This window comes from Colletotrichum destructivum, chromosome 4 (assembly GCF_034447905.1).
Source record: "Colletotrichum destructivum chromosome 4, complete sequence".
In the NCBI taxonomy this organism is placed as follows: Eukaryota; Fungi; Ascomycota; class Sordariomycetes; order Glomerellales; family Glomerellaceae; genus Colletotrichum; species Colletotrichum destructivum.
The window spans coordinates 3361559-3386674 of NC_085899.1; the positions used below are offsets into that span (position 1 = coordinate 3361559).

Consider the following 25116-nt stretch of genomic DNA (forward strand, 5'->3'; position numbering starts at 1 on the left):
CCAGGAGTCGTTCGGCTTCGCGCAGAGGGGGTGGGGGGTGGGTGTCGTCGTCTAGAATCTCGCATGTTGGTGGGAGGGACTGCGGATTACCGTAAAGAAGACCGGAGAAAGAACAGGCCACACGGGCTGGGGCTGGGCAGCAAGCAAGCAAGCAAGCCGGATCTCCCTTCGCTTCCCATTTTTTCCTTCTCTCAAACCCCCATCCATCCTTGAGTCCCCCCCCTCCCCCTTGTCTTCCCGATCCTCCTCATCCTTGTCCGTTGTTGCTGTGTGTGTGTGTGTGCGAGTTGCTTATGCCTGGATATTGCCTGTGCCTGATCCTGCGCCGCCCTCCCACCCGTTCTCCTCATCTCTTCATTTCTGCACAGCTAACACTTTTTTGATTAGCCCGTCCGCCATTCTACACACTCTCTCTTTTCCCATTATTACCTTTTTTTGACTTTCCGTTCCCGCGCCTGGTCGCATCTTGCCTTCATTTGGTTCGTCTTTTGTTTCGACTTACATTCACCACACCGACCCCGACCCCGTCCCTCCCCGTCTTCGCCCTCATATACTTTCCGGCCTCCCGCCCCCCCTCCCATCCCTTCATATTCTACGTGCCGTGTGTCTGTGTGAGAGAGAGTTTATTGTTGTTCGCCTATCCGCCCCATCCCTACGACGAAAGACGACAACGACGACCGACTCTTCCAGGACCAACCGAGAGACCTTTTTTCACCCCCCCCAAAAAAAGGCTTGCGGCTCTCACGCCCGGCCCAGAATGTAAACGATGAACACCGAAGCGCGGAACCACGACGACTCTGTACACACTTTTGTGAACCCTTTCGTGCAGCTGAACGTCGGGCTATGGTGCCTTTTTACCGGTGCGACCGTTTTCCTCGCACTGCGCCTATGGTGTAAAATCACAAGACGACACGGGCTGTGGTACGATGATTACATTCTTATGGTGACTTGGGTGAGTTTTTCTGCGCGTACACCAACCTCCCTTGGCCCGTTCCCGGCCCCCAAACGCAATGGATGAACGACGGGCAACACGGCTCTTTTTTTGAGTTGTTGGGCTGTATAAGTTCCTGCAGCAAAGACGGGACGGGACAAGAACAGGCAAACACGGGGTTTTTGTTGCTGTCATTGTTGTCCGACCACACCCCCATTTGGGCTGACCAAGTTTCCCGCCCTAGATCATTCTTTTAGCGAACAACACATTGATTGTTTACGAATTCGCGACCGGCTATGTGCTCGAAGACTCGACGAAGCAGTGGGACGACCGCATGCACATCCTCATCAACATCTCGTCCTGCGGCACGCTGATCGGCCAGGCGTGGACCAAGACGGCCTTCGGGGTGACGCTCCTGCGCATGAGCAACCAGTGGCAGCGATGGGTCCTGTACTTCTGCATCGCCACGATGAACATGTACATGGTCGCCAAGGTCATCATCCAGTGGGGGAAGGTCTGCGGCAGCAAGACCTACGAGGGCGACTACCGGCTCCAGTTCTGTCTCGAGAAGCAGTTCCGCAACGACTTCAAGGAGGGCGGCAATGGTGAGGAGTTCTCCCCTTTGATCGCGCGGGCACAGAATCGCGGTTCCCCTCCGCGTCAAAATTGTTATTGTTGTTGTTGTTGTTGTTGTTGTTGTTGTTAATGTTGTTCACCGGCTGACTCGACTTTCCCCAGTTTACAACATCATCATGGACTTCGTCTTTGCCTGCTTCCCATGGTTGATCACCCGCACACTGGAGATGAAGCGCGCCGAGAAAGTCGGCCTCTGCATCACGATGAGTTTGGGAATGATGTGAGTCGTCGAAACCCCGACCGAGTCAAGAGTCATTCAACCCGTTGGTTGAACAAAGGGACTGACTTTTTCTTCTCTCTCACAGCGTCGCCATTGTCTCGGCCATCAGAGTCGGCTGGAAAGACGAGGGCAACGACCGTGACCCTTGGTACATCTGTAAGTTTGAATACCATCAACCAACCCATCCAGAGTTACACGCATACTAACCACTCCTTATCATCAGACCGCAACGGCATGTCCCAAATTTGGTGAGTATTTTTTTTTTTTTTTTTAGTTAGGAGTTCCCGAGTCTCTCTCATTCTCTTCTCTCATATGAGACTGAATTTGGACTCCATCCACAACTCCACCCGGTGGACGCGTCCGCTAAGATTGCATCAGGTACTCGTCGGAAATTACCGGCACCATCATCGTCCAGTGCATCCCCATCCTGCGCCCGATCCTTCGCGAAATCCACACGTCGCTGACGTCCAAGCGGCTCGAGTCCACGGCGGACGGCCGGAGCACGACGTTTGGCAGCAAGCTCAGCAGCGGCAAGCGGATATCGACCGGCGCCGTCCAGAACGACAAGCTCGGCAACGAGCGCATCGCCCTGCGCGAGATTCCCGAGGAGTCCTCGGACGAGACGCCGCCGCACTGGAAGTCCTCCTACCCGCGCGAGTCCGACTCGACGACGACGTCGCCCTCCGAGGCCGACTTCAAGCCGCGCCCGCCCACCGCGCCGCTGCCCGACATGTGGCCGTTGTCCGGGAGCGAGGCCCCGAACCTCAACCTCAACCTCAACGGCTCCTCCAACTCGGGCAAGAGCCTGGACTTCGAGTTCGAGCCCCATTCGAACTCGAATTCGAATTCGCATCTGGATCTGGAACAGGGACACGTCCAGCAGGGACTATCGCCGCCGCCGCCGCCTCGCAGGTTTCCCTAGAATCATGAGACGAACAAACAAATGGGACGACAAAAATGTCGACACTTGTTTTTCTTTCTCGAAGCAAAGTAAAACAGGAACCTTGGACTTCCGCCCGCGGCCTCCCCCCCCCCCCCCCTCCTCCCCATCCCGAAAAGCCTGTTGTTGGATAATTGCACCTCAGCAATGGACCGAATAATTGGTTTCTGGATCCACGAAAAGAAAAAAAGGGGTTCGTGCACCAAAATAAAAGACACTCATTAAAAAACGCCCTGTAATCCTTATACCGACCGACCCTCACTTCACCCTCCAACCCCGCGCCAGCAACGAAAGGGCGTCCCAGACGTCGCAACGAGGCGGTTCAGTTGGCACAAGGGCCGCACGCAACACACTCCCTCGACTTGGCCGCCGTTACTGCGCATACCACACACACACACACACACACTCTCTCTCTCTCTCTCTCTCACTCGCTCACACAACCCTCCCCAACGATCGTCGAGACCGGTACCGTATCACTCATCACAAAACGCACGCCGCTGGGGGAGGAGGGGAGGAGACTATGGGACCGCCGCCCATCAGGGAAAGACCCTGATTGAGATGACAAAAAAAGACTGGAGTTCATTGACGGATGGGGACAGATGGATGAATGGGATCAATGGACAAGACGGATGGGGCAGGCGATGATCACTGAGGGCATGTGGGGGAACGCTGAATCCGGCACACAGATAAGCCCCTTGTATATTACTCGCGTTATTTGGATTGGTTGAGCGACATTTTGTGTATTTACTTTCGGACGATTGGGCTCTCTCAAGAGAGAACAGAGAAAAGAACAAAGAAGAGGGTAGAAAGCCTAGTCAGTACATAACTTCAAAGAACCCATCAAATCAACTACATACAGACAACTCGTGGTCGATCCTCACTCAATTAAATCCCACCCCGTCCTCGGCCGCCCCGACTCGAGCCATCTACGATGTAGTGTACTGTACTGTGTCTATCGTATCGGCCCCCCTCCCCCATTCCCCGAATTTTTGAGGCTGAGCACGACATTGAAACGGCGGTCCGGGGGGGATGATCTCTGGAGTCCTTGGGAAAGAAAGGGAGTTTTGTGTTGTGATCTGTCCAAGAGCGACAACAGTCCATCCCGGCGGGGAGGTTGGAGGCGTTCAGGGTTGGATCCTGTTCGCTCTTTCGTGGCAGAAAATAGAACAAACACACGGCCGAATCCCTCAGTCGTGGTCGCGGGGGGTCGGCGGCGCCCTGCAACCACTCCGGGCACACTTGTCGAAATTCGGACGGGCGACCGGGGGACAAGAACAATGTAAGTACAGGTGCTAATAACTCAGAACGTGAATGTCTCTCTGTGACGGCTCAGTGTAACTGTGCAGTCAAATCACACACACACACACACACACACACACACAACAAAACACCAGTCGGCGATTTTGCAACCCCTACATGTTACCTCGGAGCCCGGCTAACACGACTCTATCGAACATCCGGCGTCTGAATGCATGAGCTCCGGCTCCTTGCGCGTGTCGCTGTCAGACTTGTCTGGCAGGTCTCGGGGGGAGGGGGTTGTCCAAGTGTCATGTTGCAACTGTCTCCAACGCCCGCGCCCAGTCATGTCAACGATAAAGGAGAGAGACAGTGACGATCGCTGTCTACTTAGAAGCCTGCCTTGCTTCCGGTGCCCGTTGGACCCGAGACATGGCGACTGACTCTTTGGTGGGAATAGGCCGGGTGCCACGAGACCCTGAGGTCTGACTCAAGCCTCGGACGTCATGGAGCCGCACGAACTCGGCACAGGAGACTCGCGTGTTCAAACGAGCGAGCACCTCACTTCCCCTCAAAGGGATTTCCATAAGATGCGCGCTCCTATCGCCCACGCCCACGCCCACGCCCACGCGCGTGCAACGCCCACTCGAGGGGGGAGGGAGGGGGGGGGCGATGTCCCGGTCGCCCGTGTTTGATCGTCCGTACAAGCCCGTCGGGACACCGCGTGCGCGGTCATATGTGACACGCCTAATGCCTCTCTCTCGGGAGAGCAAGGGTTCTTCGACCAAGATGAGTGCACGATCTGGTACCGCGCGAATGGGTGCAGACGATGAATTAGACACCATGGCTGGACCGGCTTCCTGATGGGTGTGTGTGCGTGTGTGTGGGTGGGTGGGTGGATGTCTGGGACGACGATGGAACTGTCAGATGCACGTAACACACCAAAGACCACAGACCAGATGCTGTCCACTGTCCACCCCCCCCCTCTAGAGGCTCAGCTACCACACGCTGGTTTCAGGGGATGGGGGCGGCGAGTTGAAAAATGAAGGCGATGGGCGAGCCAACGGTTTCGTCAGTGGTTGGATCGTGCGAAAACAAGGCCAAGCAAGTGTGTGACGCAACTCTCCCGGGCGGAGCATATCCTCCCTCTCTTGTGAGTTGGTTTGCTGTGTCTGGACCGTGGTGCGGCGGCGCCTTAGCAAGGGTCGCCCGCCTGTTGTTGCCCAGAAAGCCGTTCCCCGTCAACTCCAAATGCCGCATTTGCACTTGTCAGAAGGTTTCGATGTCTGTCTGGCCCCCGCGAGTTGCTGGTGCGCTAAGTACACTGCTACAACGACTAACTAGCCAACTACTGTAGGTAGACGAAGAGTCTGCGCTCCAAATCCCACGTCCAATCATTTGAAACTTCGGAAGAGAAATGAATTGTCTTCACCCCTTCGGCTAACAGCTTCGGCCAATCTGAATTCCAACCACGTCATAAACCCTACACTAACCAACCTTCAACTCATTCTCTCGGCGGCCGTGTCCTGGGAGTGGACAAAGTCGACGGCCGGGCAGGCATCACATTCGACTCCAGTGCCCGGGTGGTGGTGGGTGGGTGGCCAAGGGTAAGAAAAAATAGCTTCAAGCGGCTTCTTCTTGGCGAGCGGACCAATAACGCAAACGAACCCCCCGAAGCAAATCACGCAAACATCCATGGGAAGAACACACGATTCAAGCAATCAATAGCGCGGTGTACAAACCACTTTAATTCACCCAGATACCGAGTCGCCGGATGGCGCTAAACATGGACGATCTCAATAAACGTACGTATTCTGACCCGAACCCATGGCTCGAGTCCCGCAAACTACATTACACCCCCCAAAAGTTTAAAAAAAGACTGATCCGCCCCGGCATCGCGGTCAGCAAATCGGCAATCTCTGATTACTCTGTACGCTGGAATCTCTGTTCCTACCGGACCGGCATGGACCTCTCACATACGTAAACTCCATCACTCCATCTATCCTATGCCGGTTCTGCTGGATCACCCCCTTTCGGTCGCCCCGACAGGGCCGTCTGGTTCTTATCTGGGCGTCCGTGACCCATATCACTGACTCAGACAGCTTACAGGTCACGATCGACATGGGCGGCTGTCGCTGTCACGGGGTAGGATGCGTTAAGTTGCTGCCCGCAATTAACGGCGTCATTCTTGCAACAGCAGTCAAGTCTTACGCGCTGAATGCAGTGAGTTGGACGCAGGCACTCTGGGAATTTGTGCCAAGCCGAAAGACGACTACCATTAAAAAGGCGATGATGGAGGGGAAATTTAATGAATACATATCCGCATTGACCTGTTACAGGGAGTTGTGTTAAAAGAAAGTAGGTGACTCCAGGAAGTGACAATTCAGCGTACAACACAGAAGCCTTGTTGAAACTGCCCGGCAGTCTTCGTCTCGTTTGCTTCCTTCCCCTCACCGTTGCTTGAATCCAAGGAAACGACAGTGTGGTACAACAAAAGAGAGAACAAAAATAGAATACAAACGGAGTAGGGAAGAAGTGTTATGAACGAACGGAGCAACACTCTAAAGGCTGTCTGTCTGGTGTCCTTCGAGCGCTTTAAAAACGTATGGGATTCGTTGCGTGAAACGAGGGAACCACGCCAAACAGGGTGCGAGATCTGTGCGTCATATTACCAGACCTCGTCTTCTGTCTGGACTATCCCCTCCAAACCCGGGAGGAACCACCCATGCTGCCAGACTCGTAAGCGGAGTCCAGGGTCGGGTGCATGCACTGCTCGAACGCCGGGTAGTCTTGCCCGGGCATCTCGAAGGAGAGGTCGAAATCCGCCAGAGAAGGGAAGCCGTACGGCCACGGGACGAGCGCGGGCTCGCCGTCCGCGAAGGAACTGGCGCCGACGAGGCCGATGGGGCCGGAGACCGGCGAGCCCTCGCGCGACTTGGACGGCGCCGCGTCCGGGTCGCCCTGGGCCGCCGCCTCGGTTGGGGACGGGATGTACTCGAAGATCTTGGCGCACCGCGCCGCCGAGTCGCGGATCCAGGTCGACAGCCGGCTCTGCATCGCGGACCCGACGTCGTTGAACGACTTGGCGACCTCGGCCTCGAGCTCCTCGCGGATCATGGACGGGATCCGGCGCCGCAAAAAGTGCTGGTACTGCGTCTTGAGGTCGTCCGAGTCGGAGAGCGTGTTGTTGCCGTTCGAGCCGGCCGGGTCGTCGTACCCTAGTAGGTTCCCGGGGTGTTAACCGTTTGGGTCAAGAAGAGGAAGAAGAGAAGAAAAAATACAACTTGTTCGTGGGAAAAGTTCATGGTATTATTGGATACTCACAAGGGCTTGGAAGACTCTCAATGTCGACCTCGTCCGGGAAGAGAATGCTGTAGATCTCGTACCACCTGCTGACGTTACTCTGCTTGCCCGGCTTGCGGGACCTGATCTTCTTCTCCGTCTCCCGGTCCATCCCCGCCCCCGGGTCCGCCTCGTGGGCGCTCTCGTCCTGGAGAACGCAAGCTTTCCTGGCCCTCACGTGCTTCTGGAGACCCTCGTCCTCGCCGAACTGCTCAAAGCAGCGGCTGCACGTGAAGACGCGATGGTGACGGAAGAGATGCTCCCTGGAGATCCACGTGTCGTTAGTCACAGTTGTAGAAAGAAAACCCACACCCATTGCTCAACATAGGATCTTACTTCAACCGATGTAGTTCGGTCCATCCCGGGCCAAAACAGCTTCGATGGTGCTTGTATCTCTTGGGGTCGTACTTGTAAAAGGGGCACGCGAATCGCTTTCGGTCGTCGTGGACGTCCGTCTTTGCGCGCTTCTTGTTGCGGTCCTGGCGACTTCCGTCCTCGCCTCCCTGGCGGTCTTCGTCTTGGTCGTCCCCTCTCAGCTGCCTCTTGCTCCCAGCCGGAGGCTTGCTTCGGTTGCCGCTGCTCTTTTTCCCCGTACTGCCTGATGATTTGGAGCTGCTCGAAGACCCCTCTTCGTAGTCGCATGCCTCTTCAAGGGGACAGACGTTCTCGTCAAGCCATTCGTCGACCTTCTCCATAAAGATCTTGATGAACAGCCTCTTGCGATATTCCACGTAGGTGTCGATGTACGCGCTGGGCCCGAGGTTGGGCTTGCTTGGGTTGTTATCAGAGTCGGAGCGCCTGGCCGGACCCTGCGACGGCTCCGAGGCCTGGGTTGTTGATGGAGAGTGTGATCTGAGGGCACATTGTTAATTACTTCAATCCACGCCGGCCGGTTTTCATTCTTGATATGGCGACGAACCTGCGAGAGACGTTGTCCGCCTCGCTTCCTCCCCCGCTGTTTTCGGCCCGAGATGGCGCGGACCTGTGGCTTTTGGTTCCCTGTTCTTGTCAGAACCCATACAGCCCAATGAGGTTTGATAACTCACTGGTGCTTGTCTCACTGCAAGGTTCGGACTGGCCCGAGTGTTGGAGGACTTGTGTGGCTTGGGGGAGCGGTTTTCGTGTGTCTTAGGCATATCCGTTGAACGGTTGCCGGACCAGTTGTAAGAGGAAGCCTTGAACCTGGCGATCAATGGGCTGAAGTCGATTAAGATCGAAGGCTTCCCGATGACTCTGCAATGGATGGAGTTGCGCCAAGGAGTAGTAGGATGCACAGGTACCAGCGTTGCGTGCATTCTAGAGCAGTGCACGCCTACGCTGAGATCAGAACATAGTGGTTCGCTCCTTGGTCTTGGAAGGTGGTGGAGGAAGCAAAACGTTGAAGCCAGAAGAGATGGGAATCGAAGTGTCGCGTTTGAATACTGAGGAGGAGCCACACAGCCCAGAACCGACTCGATCCCTCGTCATTTTATCTTCCAGCGTTTGCTGCTATTGCCTACATCATCCACGCCCGCGCTCGCGCACGCATTTGCGAACAATCGTTTTGAAAAAACGCCATGAGAGGGGAACCTGTATGAGAAATTCCGCCTCATTCTGGAGTCCAATGACATGTGCAGGTGTTGGGAGGAAAATACGATGACCTGATAAGCCCATTGGACGCCCCGGATCCAGAAAGACCCTCGCGAAGATCTGGTGATCCGGGGGACAGCTGTCCGTCATGCCCAGCTCCAACGGTGGAGTGCGCAATGTCGCGCATCTGTACCCGCATACGATCCCGGAGCGGCATCCATGTGTTTAGGACTGCTCGTTTGCGCAGGTCCGAGAATCGCTTCAATCGGGGTCGTGGTAGGTTATAGCTACGTCGGTTGATGAGCACCCACGTAGCCTACCATAACCTAAGATTTGGCCCGATTGAGTTATCAGGATCAAGAGACAAAGAATTCGCAGACGTGAGTAAATAGTTGCGATGGCTTGATCAAGTACTCCAACTGATTCGACTAGAGCTGACTCTCTTGTGCGCAACCACGTACGCCAGCTTGATCGGGAAACCACCAGACTACGCCATCAACCACGGCTTGCCGGCTGTTTTGCCTATCTCGCCAACCCTCTCTCTGATTAGGGATGATTTCGATAATGGTCTCCGGTGAAAGGTATGGCCCCTGGCCTGCCACGTCGAGAAAGGAGGGGCGAGGTCCTCGGCAGGATGCGGGAGGCGGATACTGCTAACCCCATTCTAGACATTTAGTGCTGTTTTTGGGTTGGAGGGTATATTGCATGCAAATGATAGTGCATGCAAAGGGCACTTTGGAAGCCCTTGGAGATAGGCCTTGTTAGCTGGCTTAGCTGGCTGCTTGAAAGTAATGTGCGTTATACCTTCCAATCAGCAGCTCAAAACACCTGAACCACCTTGTCACCCCTGCCCTGGTCGTCATCTCCCCATCGGTCCTGCCACAGATCTGCTGTCAGGTAGCGCCATCCCATGGGCGCCCCGCCCATCCCCCAGTGGCTCTTTAGCTCCGCTACTGTGACGGGGCGTATCAGCTCGTAGAGTTCAAGCAGAGGGTAGTCGTATTTTGACTGTTTGCGCCCAGCATTGAAGTCGTCATTGCCGATGCCGAAGGGCTCGGTCGGCACGGTGCCAGGGGTGTGACGCACGGAGACTGGGATGACTGCGATGTGCCTAGAATCATCTCAGTATTCGAAAGGCTGAGTAGGGGACAGAAAGTGACATACGTAATAGACGAGCGGCCCTCGCCGCCCTCGCGCGTCTCGTACAGCCACAGCCGCGTTACCTCGTCACGCAGTCGGTATTTACGATACTCATGGTTCTTCTGCCGGGTGACGATGTTGGCGAGGTGGACGGGCTTGATAGCGAGGAGCACGTCGGTTGTCACCCGGTCGTTGGAGGTCACCGACTTGGATTTGGACTTGGTTGCTGGCGGCGGCGGATTCTTGGATATCCGGTGTGTATTATGGCTTGAGGCTTTGGTGGGTTCCATGCTGGCTTGTTGCATGAAACCGGTCAGAGTGGACTGTGTGAGCGTAATATGAAATGGTTGGGGATCGGGTGTTGTTGTCGAGTGTTGTTAATTGCAGAGTGGATAGGATGTTGTGGAGGTACAATAGGTGTGTCTGAGAGAGGCAAGAACGAAGAGAGGCACGCGTCGTGCTTCATGACAAAGCTTGTCTTATCGATAATCGAACCGTCGACCACACCACATTGATGCTTGGCTAGCTACCCTTATGGCTGCGCAGAAATGTGCTAAATGCAGGCATCATCAACCCGCCAGGGGGTTTTGATATTAAGTACATTTGGCCTCTGAATATTATGACTATCTATAGTCACATGACCCAACGACACAGACATCACCAACCAACCCATCGTCGTTTCGTTGCCCTGCTGGCTCAACTCCCCCGTTTACCTCCCTCTATCACAACACACTGCAGATAATCGACCGAGTACGTCCTGAACAGGCTTCCTCGAATCCCTCCACCTCGTCCCAGATCCGCCTCAATCCCGTGGCGCCGCCGTCGCTGCCAAAGCAGCGTTTCAACTAAGCAAAGCTGCAAAGCCCATCTGTGCCGAGCAGCCCGGGTAGCCAGCGTTCCCTATTTGGGAGAAAGAAAGTTGGTATCCCAGGAGCTCGTGGTGGCGGATGATGTAGCCGAGGATGGATGGAATGGTCGCGTGTGAGAACAAGTTAGCCTGAAAGGTGACAGTGAAGGGGATGCTGGACCAGGCAGATATGAGATGCAGAACCTCTTTCTAGCCGGTCACACTCGTTTCGAGGGCTAGGGGAATATCCCTATACGACCGCTGGTACTGGACGTCGCCCAGCTCGACACCTTGGTCCTCGACCGGCGCGGTATCGATGAAGGTAGTCTGAACAGAGACCGCCGCCGCCGCCTTAACCCGATCTCGCATCCCCCGGGCGATAGCGAAAGCATAACAGAAGATGAATATTGTGCCACCATGATGGGAGTCGTTCGGCTGCAACCCGGCGTGGATAAATATGGGACAAGTCGGAAGCCGAGCACGAGCCGACGCACCTGTGCTGGATCCTCCATCTTTGGACGTACTGTTCTCGCCGTTGTCGTTGCCCTGCCGCTCGAGAGACACTCTCTTGGAGTGAAGCTGTCCCATCATTCATCACAGTGCGTCTCCGCGTCCAAGTTTACCACCAACCTTAATTCGACATTTCATAACCGATTTTTCCTCGCTTGGAGATTGGCAGTCGCCATCCATTCAATTTTTATTTTTTTTGCTGGCAAGACAGAGACAGACACAAGACTCAGCACGTCGACGAGATAATGAAGCGCAGTACTAAATGTGTTGTCAGTCCCAGACAAATCCGAGCTCGTCTTGATCAATAGGCCACAAGCATGGTTCTGCATCTGGACTCAAGGGGCCTTTGCTGCACGGGATCTGTGTCTCACGAGCTCCGCCACTTAAACGAAGGAAAATACACTCGGCTCTAAGATGGATTCCCCTGACACCATGTTTTGGGGTTGTTGAACGTTGAGTAGGCTTGTATTCCTTGATCAGTTCATCAGATCATCATTCGATTACGGTTCGATTACGGGTTCGAGAAATGAGTTTCAACACCTATTAAAGACGTCACATGCTGAGTAGCCACGCAAGAACGGATATCAATCCACTGGAAGCTTCAGTTGTCACAGGATATGAGTTGGTTGAAGCGGTATCTGGCAGCTCCAGCGGTGATTTTTCAAGTGCGTACCAAGAGTCTACATTCATCAGATTGTCGAATCCAGGCAGAACCTCGTCGTAGCCTCAACCCACGCAGCTGCCGCCGCCGAGGGAGTACCTAGGTAGGAATGACAGGTGTTTCCGTACCTGCATATGTGCGTGATGTTCTGCGCCTCTTACTCGCCTAGGGCTCAACTCATGCCCCGTGACATCAGCGATCCGAGGCTGTACTATGAGAACAGCTCCCTGGCTGCTGCAGGACTGTTTGATTGATGCCTTTCATAAGCCCACTGGCTCACAAACAACAGTTGACGTACAGCCAGTGAGAGCTGGGACGTGAAAATAGGTAGCTATCCGTCCGGTTGCCCAAGACCAAATAAAGCACATGGCCTCGTCTACCGAAGCAAGACGATAATCAAGACGACATTTGCATTCGTAGTCTAGAATCTTACAACCTGCGAACGCGTTATGAGAAATTGCCAATGCTTCGGCAGGTTTCCCATCAGACCCATGACGGGGTTTCCTGCAAATAGTCGGCAATGCAACCCTGGGTTGCACCGCCACGGAGCCGATAAAGTTCAATATACTTGGCTCTGGCCGGGGGGTTGCTCCTCATTGCCATTATATGCTGGTTGCCTCCAAGCTCCTACTGCACGCCAAGTCGCCCAACACTCCCTCGAGGAGAAATGATTGTCCGTCTTGAGGCGAAGATCCGGCATCTTGCCTGACGAGGTCGGTGGGTAGTAATCGAACCATGCCAAGCCTCGTCCCTGACATCCCGACTCCTTCGTTCTCGCGCAGTCAACGCTCCGCTCAGTACCCAAACGCGTCTGGCTGGTAGTTGAGATTCCATGTGGGCTTCCGTCCCCACGATGCCCAGGGAAGGCCAAGTCGAGGTCTCCGCGCTATTGACCGGACGAGATTCCTCAATGGCCGCGTCGAGTCGCCCCAACCCCCTTTCCCCTCCATGCGCCAAGGCCAAGCCAAGCTCGCTGAGCGGGGAGAGCCTCACAGCTCATCTTATCCCGGACGATAATTTTCCACGTCTCTCTCATCGCCGTCGCTGCGTCTTTCAGTTGCACGTTACCCTGATAGGCAGGACCCTCGTAACGACACCGCGTCGCCAACGATGAAAAGGTTCCTGGGCAACGGATAAACCCCTTGACGTCGTACATGCCCAAGACAACACTACTGCTGATTGGAAGTTGGTTGATCCAGGAAGAGCCGAGATCGTAACGGATACCTCACCGAGGCCATCCGTCCCGCTTGCGACCTCGCCTGCTTCTGTCTCTAGCTTGGCAGGACCTCTGCATCTGTACGCTCATCTTGGAGAGCTGCCCCTGGCACCTACATGCGTCTGCAGCAGCTCCTCCCAGGCACCATGACTCGAAGCAATGTCTGACGAGATGAACCTGGGGAAAGAAGGCGACACGAGTGGGCGGCTGCTGCGCGATTGTGTGTATAAAGGACGGCGTGCGCAACACCCGATGAATCCAGTGCCGCCGCTCTTCCTTCTTCGAGATCCCGCCCACGAGACCCAGCCCCAGCAGCCGAAATCCGTCACGATGAAGCCAGTCTCTGCTCTCCTCTTCGCCACGGGCGCCGCCGCGGCCGTGCTCAAGAGGAACGTCGACGTCAACGAGCCCCTCGCGGCCCGCACCATCGACTCGTGGATCCTCAACAACAACGAGCCCCAGCGCGACTACTGGTACGGCCGCGCGGCGCTCTACACGGGCGTCGAGGCCGTCTACGAGCTCACCAAGAACGAGACGCTGCTCGCGTGGTACCGCTCCCGCATCGACGGCCTCGTCGTCACGGAGAACGGCACGATCCCCGGCTTCCGCACCGACCACTACTCCCTGGACGACTACCGCATCGGCCGCAACATCCTCTACTGGTACCAGCGCACCGGCGAGGAGAAGTACAAGATCGCCGCCACCACGATCCGCGGCATGCTCAACAACCACCCCCGTACCCCCACCGGTGGTTTCTGGCACCGTTCCCCCATCTACAAGAACCAGATGTGGCTGGACGGCATCTACATGGCCGACACCTTTTACGCGCACTACACGTCCCTCTTCGACGCGGCCAACACGACGGCCTGGGACGATATCGTCCTGCAATGGGACAAGATCGAGGAGGCGATCCGCGACCCCGTGACGGGCCTGCTCTTCCACGGGTTCGACGAGGGCAAGGAGGCCGTCTGGGCGGACGACGTGACGGGCGCGTCGCCGCTCATCTGGAACCGTGCCGTCGGGTGGTACTTCATGTCCCTGATCGAGGTGCTCGACCTCTTCCCCAAGGAGCACCCCGGGTACGAGCGTCTCCTTGGCTACTACACGTCCCTCGCGGCGGCACTCAAGCAGGCGCAGGACCCGACGTCCAACGGCTGGTGGCTCGTCATGAACGAGCCGTACCCGGGCAAGGAGGGCAACTACTTTGAGAGCTCGTCGGCGGCCATGTTTACGTGGGGCTGGCTCGCCGGGCTGCGGCTCGGCTACATCGACGAGGCGACGTACCTCGAGCCCGCCACCAAGGCGTACACGCACCTCGTGGCCGACTTCATCACCATGAACTGCAACGGCACCGTCACCTGGACGGACACGGTGCAGGTCGGCTCCCTGAACAGCGATGCTTCGTTTGAGGTAAGAAGAACCCCTTTGCGCCTGTGGTCGTGTGTCGAGAGAGTTGGGTACATCATGCTGACTTGAATCCGTAGTACTATGTCGGCATTCCCGTCGTCGACAACGACACCCGTGGTGTCGGCCCGTACCTGCTCGCTGCCTACGAGTGGGAGCTCCGCAACAACATCTCGGCATAGATGCGTCTGTCTTGTGCAAACGAAGCCCAGCATCCTGCCTGAAAGGATACGCAGAAGAGTGGGGGAGATGGAGAAAGACCCAGCGGAATCCTCTCCCAACGGAGAAAACAAGGCCAGGCATCTAAGATTGTATTGGTTCGCTTTGTGTATGATTAGACCTTTGAGGCAACAAGCACAGGGCCAAAGAGGATAACAAACAAACATGGAACAACTAGTACGAGACCAGGCTGCAAGATCAGGCTGCTAATCTGCAATACCCTCCAGGCAGTAAAGAAATATAGAATTCGATCCCAATCTCAATCGATTACCTCCTATTCAATGCCAGCAATACGCTATATCTCTTGGTAACACTGATATGCTTGATTGGCGCCATTGGAGTTGATTGAGAGAAAAACGAACACGCCTGCCTGTTCATCCGAGCTGAAAAAGGTCAAAGCAAGGTACCTTGATGTAACGCGTTTTGTTTCTTCCGTTACCTACCTACCTACTCAGGTAGGTAGGTACCTACACAACTTAAGAGCCTACCCAGGTACCTCAGGCAATCGGCTAGGCACCTTGGTAGGTAGGAGGCAAGCACCTGAGCTAGGCCCTTCAGGTAGGTTCCTTCCCGCCCTGTTCCTGCAGGCTGCCATAGTGGGGCAATAGACCTTCCTTCACCTTTAGGAGATAGATAAGTCTGCCTCCTTTTGATCTCTCCTCCATACTCACCCGAGAACCTGCCCTTCGACAACTCATCCAACCGTCTCTCTCATCAGAGTTCTTCCACCATTCTCATACTTCCATCATTATCATTCGTCTCATCAGAGCCAGACATCGCCATGAGTACCCCAGCGCAGTCAGACGACGGTTCACATCAGTCGGACGGTTCACACCAGTCGGACGATTCGCATTCGGACTCGGAGCTCTCCTTCGACGAGATGAGAGACAAGATCGCTGCCAAGGCCGCTCTTCTCTTTGGTCCGGAGGCTCGCGAAGGACCGATCCCAAAGCTCAAGGCCAGAGTCATGTTGCGAAATCTTCAGTTCCTCGATGACAAGGCAGTGCAGCAAGACGACCTCCACGACATGTTGCGTCATCTCAACTATCAGGAGAAGCCTTCAGTCGTTTCGCCCTACTTGGACGAAGATCCTGACAGCGCAGAGCGCAAGGAGATCTTGACTTGGCTCAAGACGACCAAGTTTGCTTTTCGTCGCAACGGGCCATTGAAGTTGCTCAACCCAACAATGTTCACGCCTTTGGTGTGGTCGGCATTCGCAATCGCTCCTATTGAACAACTCAGAGAGCTCCGCCTACACGAGGCCCGTACTATCCCCACCTTGATGTCAAGTCTCCAAGGTTGCCTGCCAACTCTCATGAACATTTGTAGAAACCCCCGCCCCTTCTCCGTCTCAGTCTTTTCATCCGATGATGTGCTAACGCCAGCTTGATAGTTCTTGCCAGAAGCCCAGGCGCAGCTTCAGGAAATGAAGATGAGGGTGATGGATCTGTCTCCACTCCCGCCAACAAGAAAAAACGGAAGGCCGAGGATGAGGCGAAGGGTAAAAGCAAGAACACACGCGACCAGAAGAATAGAAAGCTTGTGAGTCCATACTTCTCTTAGTACAGACAACAAAGACATTACGCTAACCATTCTTTTCAGGCATACGAAAGGGATAAGGGTACCTGTGTGTTGACCGCGGCGCCTTTCCCTCAGGTTTGCCACATCATTCCGCACAGCGCTCGGCAGTACAAGGACAAGGTAGATCAGGCGCTCCAGCAGCTTTCAACTATTTGGGGACCTCAGGTTGAGAATCCCCATAATCTCCTTGATGACGAGGGCTACGATCATCCTCGCAACATGGTCTCGCTGAACTGTGCATTCCACAACTTCTGGGGCAAGGCAATGGTGGCGCTGGAGCCAATCGAGGTCGCGAAAGACGGAACCTGGATCATCGTCCAGGTGCGTTGGATGCACAATTCCAAGCTCGGAAGCCGTTTCGATAAGAAATATCCCACTGTCGAGCAGGTTGACATCGACATGCCCGTCAAGGATATCCTCCAGCCTCTCGCCAATGAGCACAACGTGCCTATCCGGATCATCAACCTCGAGACCCAGAGATACATCAAAGATGGGCACAAATTCAAGATCACTTCAGAAGACCCCCAGTTTCTCCCCAGCGAGGACCTCCTTCGCCTGCAATACAACCTATGCCGGATGGCATCATTGACTGGTGCGGCCGGGCCCGACGATGATGCGCACTCGGATTCCGACTCCGAGGTGGCAACAGAAATCGAGATCGAGGAACCTCTCGATTGGGAAGCTTGGAACAGAAAGGTTGAGGCGTACAGAGAGGCTGAGAAGGCCAGAGAGGCTGAGAGGGCGAGAGAGGCTGAGAGGGCCAGAGAGGCCAGAGAGGCTGAGAGGGCCAGAGACACCGAGGAAGCTAGAGTTCCGACCGAGGGAGATCGGGACGAAGAACAGGAGACCGGACCGAAGACGAAAGATGAGATGTAGGAGTCCCATCGCGCCAGGATCGAGCTTCCTTTCCGCCCCCGCCAGCGACCGCGCCCCAAGAGTATCCATGTCAGCTCTCTGAAGGGCATGCATTTCGATCAGTCAACTTCTCCCAAGCGCCTCCCATGGGCCTCTCCGACGAGCCCCAGGACGCCCCGACCTTTGGGAGAACTTGGTGAAGGCCAAATGAATGTTCTGACTGGCTCTCCGGATGAGAAGGGCAAGAGCCGGACCGGCTCACCCTCAGTCGCCCGCAACAGACAGGGTGGCGAATCCTCTACGATGCAGGGCTGATGAAGTCAATGGGATGCCGTCGTTTTCGCGGCACCATCGGAATTCTTGGAAGCATGTTGTATGATTAGATCAGAATCCGTCCTTTCTCCTGTCATGTCCTTTTTTCCACAGTCCAAACGCAAGGAACCAGGAACTGGATTAAAGTTGACTAAAAGGGGGAGGAATACAGACTATTGCATGTTGCGAAGAAACTTTAGATTAGCGGCAGTTATACTTCTCGCTGCTACTAATGCTGATAATGCTGCCATCGCCGTGTCGTGTGTGCTAGGGCAGACGTGTTGAAACATGAATAGACTGACATTAAAATCTAACATAAAGGATGGGCACAGGTTCAAGATCACCTCAGACGACCCCAATTTGCTTCCCAGAAAGGCTCTTCTCCGCCTGCAATACAACCTGTGCCGGATAGCAGCATTGACTGGTGCGGCCTGTCGCAATGAGGACCCGGATTTCGACACGGACTTTGCGAGCAAGCAGCCCCCCCCCCCCCCCCCCCCCCCCAGTGTGGATGGAGGCTTGGATTGAAGCAGTCGAGAAGGCCAAGAAATCGGGCGAAATGTTGGATGAAGAATTGGGATACCGGATCATAAAGGAACGATGAAAACGGGAAAGGTCTCATCGTACTTAGGTGTGGACTCCGTCCGACCTCTTGTTTTTTCAGACGCGAGAAAATCAGGAACCGAATCAAGACGACTGATGGAAGGGAAGGATACACAGAACATGGTGTTATTATGATGTACTACTAGACAAAACGGCAGCCATAATTCTCGCTGCTACTGATGCCGATGCTGCCATCCACGCGTCGTGTGTGCCAGGGTAGACGCGTTGAAGCATGAATAGACAGACATCAAAAACTCAACCGCCCACCAACTGTGGCATCGCCCACTTGACCATCCACTCGGACCCCAGGACCTCATGTATCGTCAGCCGGAACTCGGGCCGGAACTCAAGCATGCCCCGCATCAGGCCAAGCACCGCCTGTGTTTCCTCCTCTCCAAAAACCCCAGCTGTCCCGCGTCTCCTCCTGTACTTCTGCACGAACGATTCAAACGCCTCGTCGAGAGGGGGCCACGTCTCTCGGTCATCCGTCGCCGGCCGGCGAGGCATCCCTTCTTCCCCACCATGCGGCGGCCCATCCCACTCCCGAGCCCAGACCGGCGAAAACCCCCGCGAGCCCAAGACGTCGATCTGCTGGGCCACGACCTCGTCCCGCGTTTCAGACTCGCCGAAGAGGGCTTTCATGCCAAGGATCTCCCACATCGCGAGCCCTAGGCTCCAGATGTCCGACGGGTACGACACGGGCGCGTCGGGCTCGAAGAGGGTCTCGGGCGCCCTCTTCGCCACGGGCGTGTTGCAGTGCTTCCCGAAACGCCGCTCCGTGGCCGGGGCGAACGCCTCGCCGAAGTCGCCGAGGATCAGGCCCCGTGCGTCGTCCAGGGTGAAGTCCTGGGCCTTTTTCCCGAGATACAAAGGCATCACGGCGTGCGTCGGGACGTTGGAGGAGAGCGGTTTCCCGTCGACGCGGCGAATGGGCGCCGTCTCGGGCTCGCCGAACTTGCGCCTGAACTGATCAACCGAGAGGTCGTCGAACGACGATGGGAGTTTCACCAAGACGTTTCGGAGATGAATATCTAAACCATCGTTGTTTCTATCGTCAGCAACTGTTTGCCCCCTTCAAAAAGAGGCGGGTTCTGTGGCCAGGAGAAACAAACCGCCGTGGACGATGCCCTGCGAGTGAACAAATAAGACAGCAAGCGCCAACTTTGCCGCGAGCGCCCTGGCGACGTCGATGGGGAACAGGCGACTAAACGAGGCTTCTCTAAGATTGCCCTGCGCGGGAGCTACGGTATAACACGCATGGGTGCCATTGGGGCCTTGGACCTCGAACTCGTCCAAAATACACGGGATGGCGTCGCAGGCCTCGATGACCGCCGTGTCGACAGTCGATGGGATTGGCGTCGCGGCAGCTGCGGACAGGGCGCGGAGAATGGCGGGCTCGCGTCGAGGAAGCGAAGGTCCGGAGATGTTCACTTTGACAGCGACGTAGCGTTGTAGCTGGACATCGTGGGCGAGCCAGATGGTCGAGTAGCCGCCGAATCCCAACTTGTCCACGATCCGGTAGCGGCCGTGTAGGAGGGTGTCAATCATCACGGGATGGTAGCCATCGGGCTCGTACAATTCCAGACACTCAACTCCATCAATCCAGTCATACTCGATTGGTTCCTCGGGCGGCATTGTTGAGAACCGCAAAGGATAACGCATGCGAGTACAATCGCTGCCTCTAAAGGAACTCAGGAATGGAGAAACAGATTGGTGTCGTAGATTCGGGCCTGCCAAAAGGCCATGCTGAGCATGGAAAAGACGACGAAAAGGAAGTGGCGGCAAACGAAACGTTGTCGTGGTTCTTGAACGGAACATGGCCGGGGCCAGTCAGATCGGCTGTGTGTGCTACATGCAGGATGAACAAATGTTGCTTCTTTTGTTCTCACCCAAGAGAACAGAAGTGGTCGCTGCGTACGTTAAGCGCTCACGATTGCTGACAAAGCTGGCGATAAGTGCCCCCACCCAACCTTTTCTTGGGGGGTGGGGGTGGGTTTGCGTTCGCGCGCGGCAGTTCACCAGCCTACTATTTATGACTTTTCACAACTGCCTGGCCGCAGTAGTGGGTTGTGCATTGATAGCCAATTATTAGAACAAGTCTGGTTGCTTCCGAATCCGCTTGTTTCTCCTAAGCTGGGGTATGGCGCGCTTAACGGAGGGTATGAAAGGCGGTTGATGACCCTGTTTTTGGTGTTTGAGACTTGCGCCTTGTCTACCTCATACCACTCGGAAACATGTCTTCTTCCACCAGCGGAGCGAACCTTGTTAGGTACTTCTTCTATGTCGGTAACACCATTTCGAAGCAAAGAAAGCAGTCTCTCGTTGCGTTGGCATATGCAACGGCACGTGACCAACAGTTGGCACCTAGAGAAATCTTGATTCGGCAAGGCTCCTTCGACTGGCTAACGGCTCTTGATTAAGTACCTGTTGTTAATGACAGTCGACAGGGCCGACATCCATGACACGACCACACTCAACGGCAGGCGTGTGAAGGACCCGAACGGTTGGCACGGTACTTTCGCTTTCAAAGACAACGACCAAGTTCATCGAGAGTTCCACGTAGCCACCCATGGTTACACGAACGGAAAAGAGGATTTCACTCTCAAAGGGGCGTCGCATTCTTCTGAAAAGAAAGACTCGAGCATGAGGCGGGGAGGCAAGGTCGTCTGGCCGGAGGAAGACGAATTGGAAGAGTACGAGGACAGCCCGATTGCATATTCTCACTTGCCGTGAATTCTCTTCCTTCCATCCAACGTTCAGCTTTACCCCCCCACACACACAACAATACAGCAGCTGGGCAGCAGCATCAAGAAAACTTGTAGAAAAGTCATACTTTTGGTCTCTAGTGTCTGTGGTGACCGATACCAAAGCTGTACTTTTCACCTGTGACCCACGCGCATCTCAGCCTTAGTAGACACCGTTCTGGCCACTGTCCTGCACTCCGAAAATTGTGGGATAGAACACCTCCGATCCGGCCGTGACATCATAACCAGGTACCCCATAGGATCATGATCTGGATGAAGGCAGTGTTTGAGAGCTTGTGAAAGAGGACGGTGAGTAAGCCAGCAGGGAAGGCGGGCGTTCGTGAGGAAAATGCAATGCTATGTGATCAAATCTCTAATGACAAATGAACAGGATCTTCCTCTTCTAACGTTGCCGAAGAGCTCACTGGTTGCTCGAAACCAGCTCCCTCGACGCAAGCGAGTCTTTTTCCCCTTTCATGCACTCTAGTCTATATCTAGATGCACCCTTCAAATGCTATGTCTAGAAGTCGCTCCAGCAAGTCTAAAACGCAAAATCTATACTTTCGCCTGCCCATTGGGATCTTGAAACATCCATACGCCAAGAACCAGTCTGCAAGCGTGCCGTTAACCATACAAAAGTGGTATAAAGTAAGAGAGAACAGAGACAACAAATCAATGCCGAATCGTTCGTCCAATCCGTTCCCCTCTCTAGTTTGAGCGCCGTCAGGGTCGATCCACGTCGCTCGCTCTATGGGGGCAATGTGCAAGACAGAGCGGCAGCATACGACATTGCACCATGCCTCTTGTGGATTTCCAAATTGTCAGCGGTGAGGGGGACAGGATAGGGGTTGGCCGTCAGATTCACTCACGGCTCGTACTTCACTATCGAGAGGATGGCCTTCATCCTCCTCCTCGTCGTCCTCGGTGTCCACATCCCACCCGCCAGGCCGCCCGAAAGCCAGAACAACCCCGACGACGCTGCTCCCGGCCGGACTGATTCTGACGCGCCGGCAGGATGCTGCTTCCCGGGCACTCGACGGTCTTGCAAACACCACCTCGCGGCCGCGGTTCGTCCGCATCTGTTGCGAGTAAAGGTCAGCTGTTGAATCCTTTTGTTGTTTATTGGGCTTGCAGATGCCCACGGGCCCCCGTGGCGCCAACGCAGGTCTCGCTCCTTACATAGAGTGAGCTCGGCTCGCCGAACGCGGAAGCCACACCGATCTCGCTGACGCACTCTCCGCCGCCGCCGTCGATCTCGAAGTGGACGAGCTCGTCCTCCGGCCACGACCGTCCGTCGATCTCGGCCATTCCGATAACTTCCGTCGCCCTGGAGGACCTGTATTCCGCGCGAAGCCCGCAGAGCTCGTAAATGTCGGCGTACATGTCTCCAACGTGTCGGAGGACGAGCCATCCAGACAGCCTCTTCAGGTCGTGGACGGGGACCTCGCTGGGGGTGCGAGCCCAGAGAAGCATCTCTTTCGGAATGGTATCGGAGTGAGAGCAGGGAAATCCCATCCTCGGCAAATCGCTTCGTGGCAGTGTGTTCAGAGTGAGCCAATTATCATGCTCCCAGACCCAATCGCCAAGCACCGTAGCTGAGGTGTCCTTCCACAGATGGGCTGCGAGTGGATTGTGATGTGCAGTCCAGGATTCTCCATCGCTCTCATCAAGCGAGGCTTCACGACTCGGCCTCGATGCGTATAGCAATGCGAGGCTGGCCAACATTTCTTCCCTAATTTCACCCTGCGTGGTTTATCAGCCGCCTCGGTCGCGAAAAGAAGTCATGTTTTGTCCACAAATCTGCTAGTCAGGGGCAAAAAGTAACACATATGCGGGCTTACGATGGTCTGGCCCATCATACCAACGAGCTCGAAGTACATCGTAGATGATGGGCTTGCTTCTGGGACCATGAGAGGTCGATGGCAGAGATTGCCTAGTGCCTGTGGATCACCAGCGCTGCCTAAAAGAACCGTTTCTCCATCGAGATAAACAATCTGTAGTCCCGATTCAGCAAGGGAAAATCGAGGCTGCGTTAACAAAGAACTCACTGTGAGGCCACAGATGTATGTCGGGATAGCGCCAATCGTCCTGGATGGCGGTTGCACCGTCCATGATACCCTGTACGTCTGGGCGTTTGTCCCCTGCACATGCAAGATCAGACCTTTGATGGCCTGGCCCGGCGCGATGTCAGCCGTGTGCTTCCAGAAACGACGCGTTTCATTCACGGAGTCAGATGGACGGGTGTAAACCGCATCCTTCGCGCTCCCGCACCCCCGGGCTTGGACCTCTTCCAGGTCTACATCCAAAGCATCGATGCCTTGTCGTCCGATGTACCTGCGTTGCCCAACGGGGGCAAGCGACAGGCCTACCAGTCCATTCTCGGCGTCAAAGAAGGCTTCAAAGACTCGAGGGTGCCGATGATCCTCGACTGATCTGACCCAATACACGTCCGCGAGGTCTAGTCTCGCACCGGCCGGCCGGGGCTGCACCACGGCAGGCTGGCTGCAACGAACAGGTCCTATGATACCACTGGGCGCGGGAACCTTTGCCGAGTCGCGTTGCTGCAACCGGTGTCGTGACAGATAACGCCGGGCAAGCTGGTCGCAGACCCCCCATATGCGCCGTCGGTTTGTCATGATCATGTCTGAAACGAGATCCGATTCTCCTGGCCGGTCGAGGCTGAAGGCGACCTGCATCAGATCGGCTTGCTTGAGGAAAGGATCCGTGTCTTTGAGCAAAATTGCCTGCCATTCAAAGTACCATCGGTACCAGGCCTGGAGGTGACGTTTCCAGAAACACCGGTTCCGCACGACGGCTGAGAACACCGTCGGCGAGGTCTTGATGAGCTGAAAGACGGATCTCGTGTCGAGAAACGAGGCGATTAGAGTCAAGACCTCGAGTGGTAGCTTGGCGAGAGCATCGGGGCCCGCAGGTGGAACATCCCCCACAACGGAAGAGTACTCTTGAACATTGAAGGGCCTCATAGCGGCGTATGGACTTAGATCGTAGAACGTACCCGCAGCAGGGGCACCGATCAGCGGAACAACGGTGACGGGGTCCCTGTGACCAGGTTTGGGATCGAATGCTCTGTCTATATCCACGCCGTAGTCGAGATCCAAGAAAAGCGTGTCCTCCACCGACGGCGTCATCAGCTCAAACATGACATTGTATAGCAAATCTTTGTCCAGCTGCGCGGCCTGGACGCCGTGCTGTTCGGAGAAGTTCAGAAGGAGCAACTCATAACAGCATGGGTGGAACGGAAAGGCCGGCCCATGTTGACACGTGTCGGAGTAGCAAGAATATTCCATTAGGGGATAATCAGGCGCGGACGGGTCGTCGCCTCTGTCACCGATCGCGACGTGCCCGAACCTCGGTCCGATGTCACCAACGCCCGAAACGAAGGCTCTAGTTGTGCTGACTCCAGCGGTCGAGTTGAAAGCAAGGATGCGGGCTTTCTCCAGCCATTCAACATCTTCTCGGTGGTAGTAGGAAGGGTCAAATCCGTCATATTGCCATTCCTGCGGCAAATCATCCCCCAGCCCCTCTGGATGTTCCTCGTCTCGCGACCTCGAACGGAGGGCGATGTTGGATCGAAAGGGGCCACCGCATATCGCACACCGATAGTCACGCTTGCCCGACATTCGTGTCGAGGGTGAAGGTAAAAGTATATGATGTTGACGGTCTTGTTGGAGGGAAAGAAATTAGCGAATAAAGCGAGAGATGTGACCGAATTGGGGTGTGGAAAGAGGCGAGTAAGTGGGTTGAATCAGAAACCGTGTCCACTCAAAAGGTGTCCATCGGCCAGGCAAGTGGTTTTTTCTTTTTCTTTTTTCTTTTCTTTTTCGGAGCGGTTCCGATGGCCCCGCTCTCTTCCCGCCCGCCGAGAGATAGATAGCTTTCCGTAGCCAATCGGGAGAGCAGAGCGTTCCATAACCGGGTTGAGGTGGTTGACACGTTTGGGGTCGACCGTCCTGCATGACTTGGTGAACAGCGTAATGGATTTTCCTGGGAGCTCCCATGGTCCTGAATCGCCGCATTCACCCATCACCTGAGTGTGTGTGTACCTACAAACAGGCTTCCTCATGTCCCCCAGCTTATACTCGGAAAATTGCAGGAAACAGCAGTGATACATACAATACATTGTCGTCCA

The 25116-nt window shown here is 55.3% G+C and overlaps 8 protein-coding genes across 8 annotated transcripts; 4 read left to right on the plus strand and 4 right to left on the minus strand.

The window, feature by feature from the left end:
* Positions 1-207: 207 nt before the first annotated feature.
* On the plus strand, positions 208-3588 carry CDEST_06941 (uncharacterized protein). Its single transcript, XM_062923100.1, has 6 exons — positions 208-952; positions 1176-1536; positions 1670-1787; positions 1873-1943; positions 2011-2035; positions 2166-3588. Exons 1-6 carry the CDS (start codon positions 767-769, stop codon positions 2707-2709), a joined length of 1305 nt encoding a protein of 434 aa, XP_062779151.1. The 5' UTR covers positions 208-766; the 3' UTR covers positions 2710-3588.
* Positions 3589-6657: 3069 nt separating this feature from the next.
* On the minus strand, positions 6658-8761 carry CDEST_06942 (uncharacterized protein; the record flags this gene model as incomplete). Its single annotated transcript, XM_062923101.1, has 5 exons — positions 8352-8761; positions 8225-8304; positions 7642-8157; positions 7288-7568; positions 6658-7181 (listed from the first exon to the last, which is right to left on the minus strand). Exons 1-5 carry the CDS (start codon positions 8598-8600, stop codon positions 6658-6660), a joined length of 1650 nt encoding a protein of 549 aa, XP_062779152.1. The 5' UTR covers positions 8601-8761.
* Positions 8762-9693: 932 nt separating this feature from the next.
* CDEST_06943 (uncharacterized protein) lies at positions 9694-10319 on the minus strand (the record flags this gene model as incomplete). The annotated part of the gene is made up of 2 exons (XM_062923102.1): positions 9694-9985; positions 10039-10319. 2 exons carry the CDS (start codon positions 10317-10319, stop codon positions 9694-9696), a joined length of 573 nt encoding a protein of 190 aa, XP_062779153.1.
* A 3180-nt stretch (positions 10320-13499) lies between these two features.
* On the plus strand, positions 13500-15038 carry CDEST_06944 (Putative six-hairpin glycosidase superfamily, glycosyl hydrolase, family 88). Its single transcript, XM_062923103.1, has 2 exons — positions 13500-14658; positions 14733-15038. The coding sequence occupies exons 1-2, from the start codon at positions 13501-13503 to the stop codon at positions 14832-14834; spliced, it is 1260 nt and encodes a 419-aa protein (XP_062779154.1). The 5' UTR covers position 13500; the 3' UTR covers positions 14835-15038.
* Positions 15039-15540: 502 nt separating this feature from the next.
* CDEST_06945 (Putative HNH nuclease) lies at positions 15541-17801 on the plus strand. Its single transcript, XM_062923104.1, has 3 exons — positions 15541-16196; positions 16265-16413; positions 16474-17801. Exons 1-3 carry the CDS (start codon positions 15653-15655, stop codon positions 17326-17328), a joined length of 1548 nt encoding a protein of 515 aa, XP_062779155.1. The 5' UTR covers positions 15541-15652; the 3' UTR covers positions 17329-17801.
* Positions 17802-18341: 540 nt separating this feature from the next.
* Positions 18342-20090, minus strand: CDEST_06946 (Putative protein kinase). The gene is made up of 2 exons (XM_062923105.1): positions 19335-20090; positions 18342-19253 (listed from the first exon to the last, which is right to left on the minus strand). The coding sequence occupies exons 1-2, from the start codon at positions 20038-20040 to the stop codon at positions 18478-18480; spliced, it is 1482 nt and encodes a 493-aa protein (XP_062779156.1). The 5' UTR covers positions 20041-20090; the 3' UTR covers positions 18342-18477.
* A 366-nt stretch (positions 20091-20456) lies between these two features.
* CDEST_06947 (uncharacterized protein) lies at positions 20457-20955 on the plus strand (the record flags this gene model as incomplete). Its single annotated transcript, XM_062923106.1, has 2 exons — positions 20457-20568; positions 20663-20955. The coding sequence occupies 2 exons, from the start codon at positions 20457-20459 to the stop codon at positions 20953-20955; spliced, it is 405 nt and encodes a 134-aa protein (XP_062779157.1).
* A 759-nt stretch (positions 20956-21714) lies between these two features.
* On the minus strand, positions 21715-24607 carry CDEST_06948 (Putative F-box domain-containing protein; the record flags this gene model as incomplete). The annotated part of the gene is made up of 5 exons (XM_062923107.1): positions 21715-21768; positions 21845-22045; positions 22146-22709; positions 22808-22960; positions 23015-24607. The coding sequence occupies 5 exons, from the start codon at positions 24605-24607 to the stop codon at positions 21715-21717; spliced, it is 2565 nt and encodes an 854-aa protein (XP_062779158.1).
* Positions 24608-25116: the final 509 nt, after the last annotated feature.

Excerpts from the sequence above, each read along its gene's own strand:
- CDEST_06941 (XM_062923100.1), top strand. The coding sequence starts at position 767 with ATGAACACCGAAGCGCGGAACCACGACGACTCTGTACACACTTTTGTG. Across the intron at positions 1,537-1,669 it reads CTTCAAGGAGGGCGGCAATG|TTTACAACATCATCATGGAC; the intron begins GTGAGGAGTTCT and ends GACTTTCCCCAG. Across the intron at positions 1,944-2,010 it reads CCGTGACCCTTGGTACATCT|ACCGCAACGGCATGTCCCAA; the intron begins GTAAGTTTGAAT and ends CCTTATCATCAG.
- CDEST_06944 (XM_062923103.1), top strand. The coding sequence starts at position 13,501 with ATGAATCCAGTGCCGCCGCTCTTCCTTCTTCGAGATCCCGCCCACGAG. Across the intron at positions 14,659-14,732 it reads ACAGCGATGCTTCGTTTGAG|TACTATGTCGGCATTCCCGT; the intron begins GTAAGAAGAACC and ends TTGAATCCGTAG.
- CDEST_06945 (XM_062923104.1), top strand. The coding sequence starts at position 15,653 with ATGAGTACCCCAGCGCAGTCAGACGACGGTTCACATCAGTCGGACGGT. Across the intron at positions 16,197-16,264 it reads GCCAACTCTCATGAACATTT|TTCTTGCCAGAAGCCCAGGC; the intron begins GTAGAAACCCCC and ends CCAGCTTGATAG. Across the intron at positions 16,414-16,473 it reads ACCAGAAGAATAGAAAGCTT|GCATACGAAAGGGATAAGGG; the intron begins GTGAGTCCATAC and ends CATTCTTTTCAG.
- CDEST_06946 (XM_062923105.1), bottom strand. The coding sequence starts at position 20,040 with ATGTTCCGTTCAAGAACCACGACAACGTTTCGTTTGCCGCCACTTCCT. Across the intron at positions 19,254-19,334 it reads GCAGGGCATCGTCCACGGCG|ATATTCATCTCCGAAACGTC; the intron begins GTTTGTTTCTCC and ends ACGATGGTTTAG.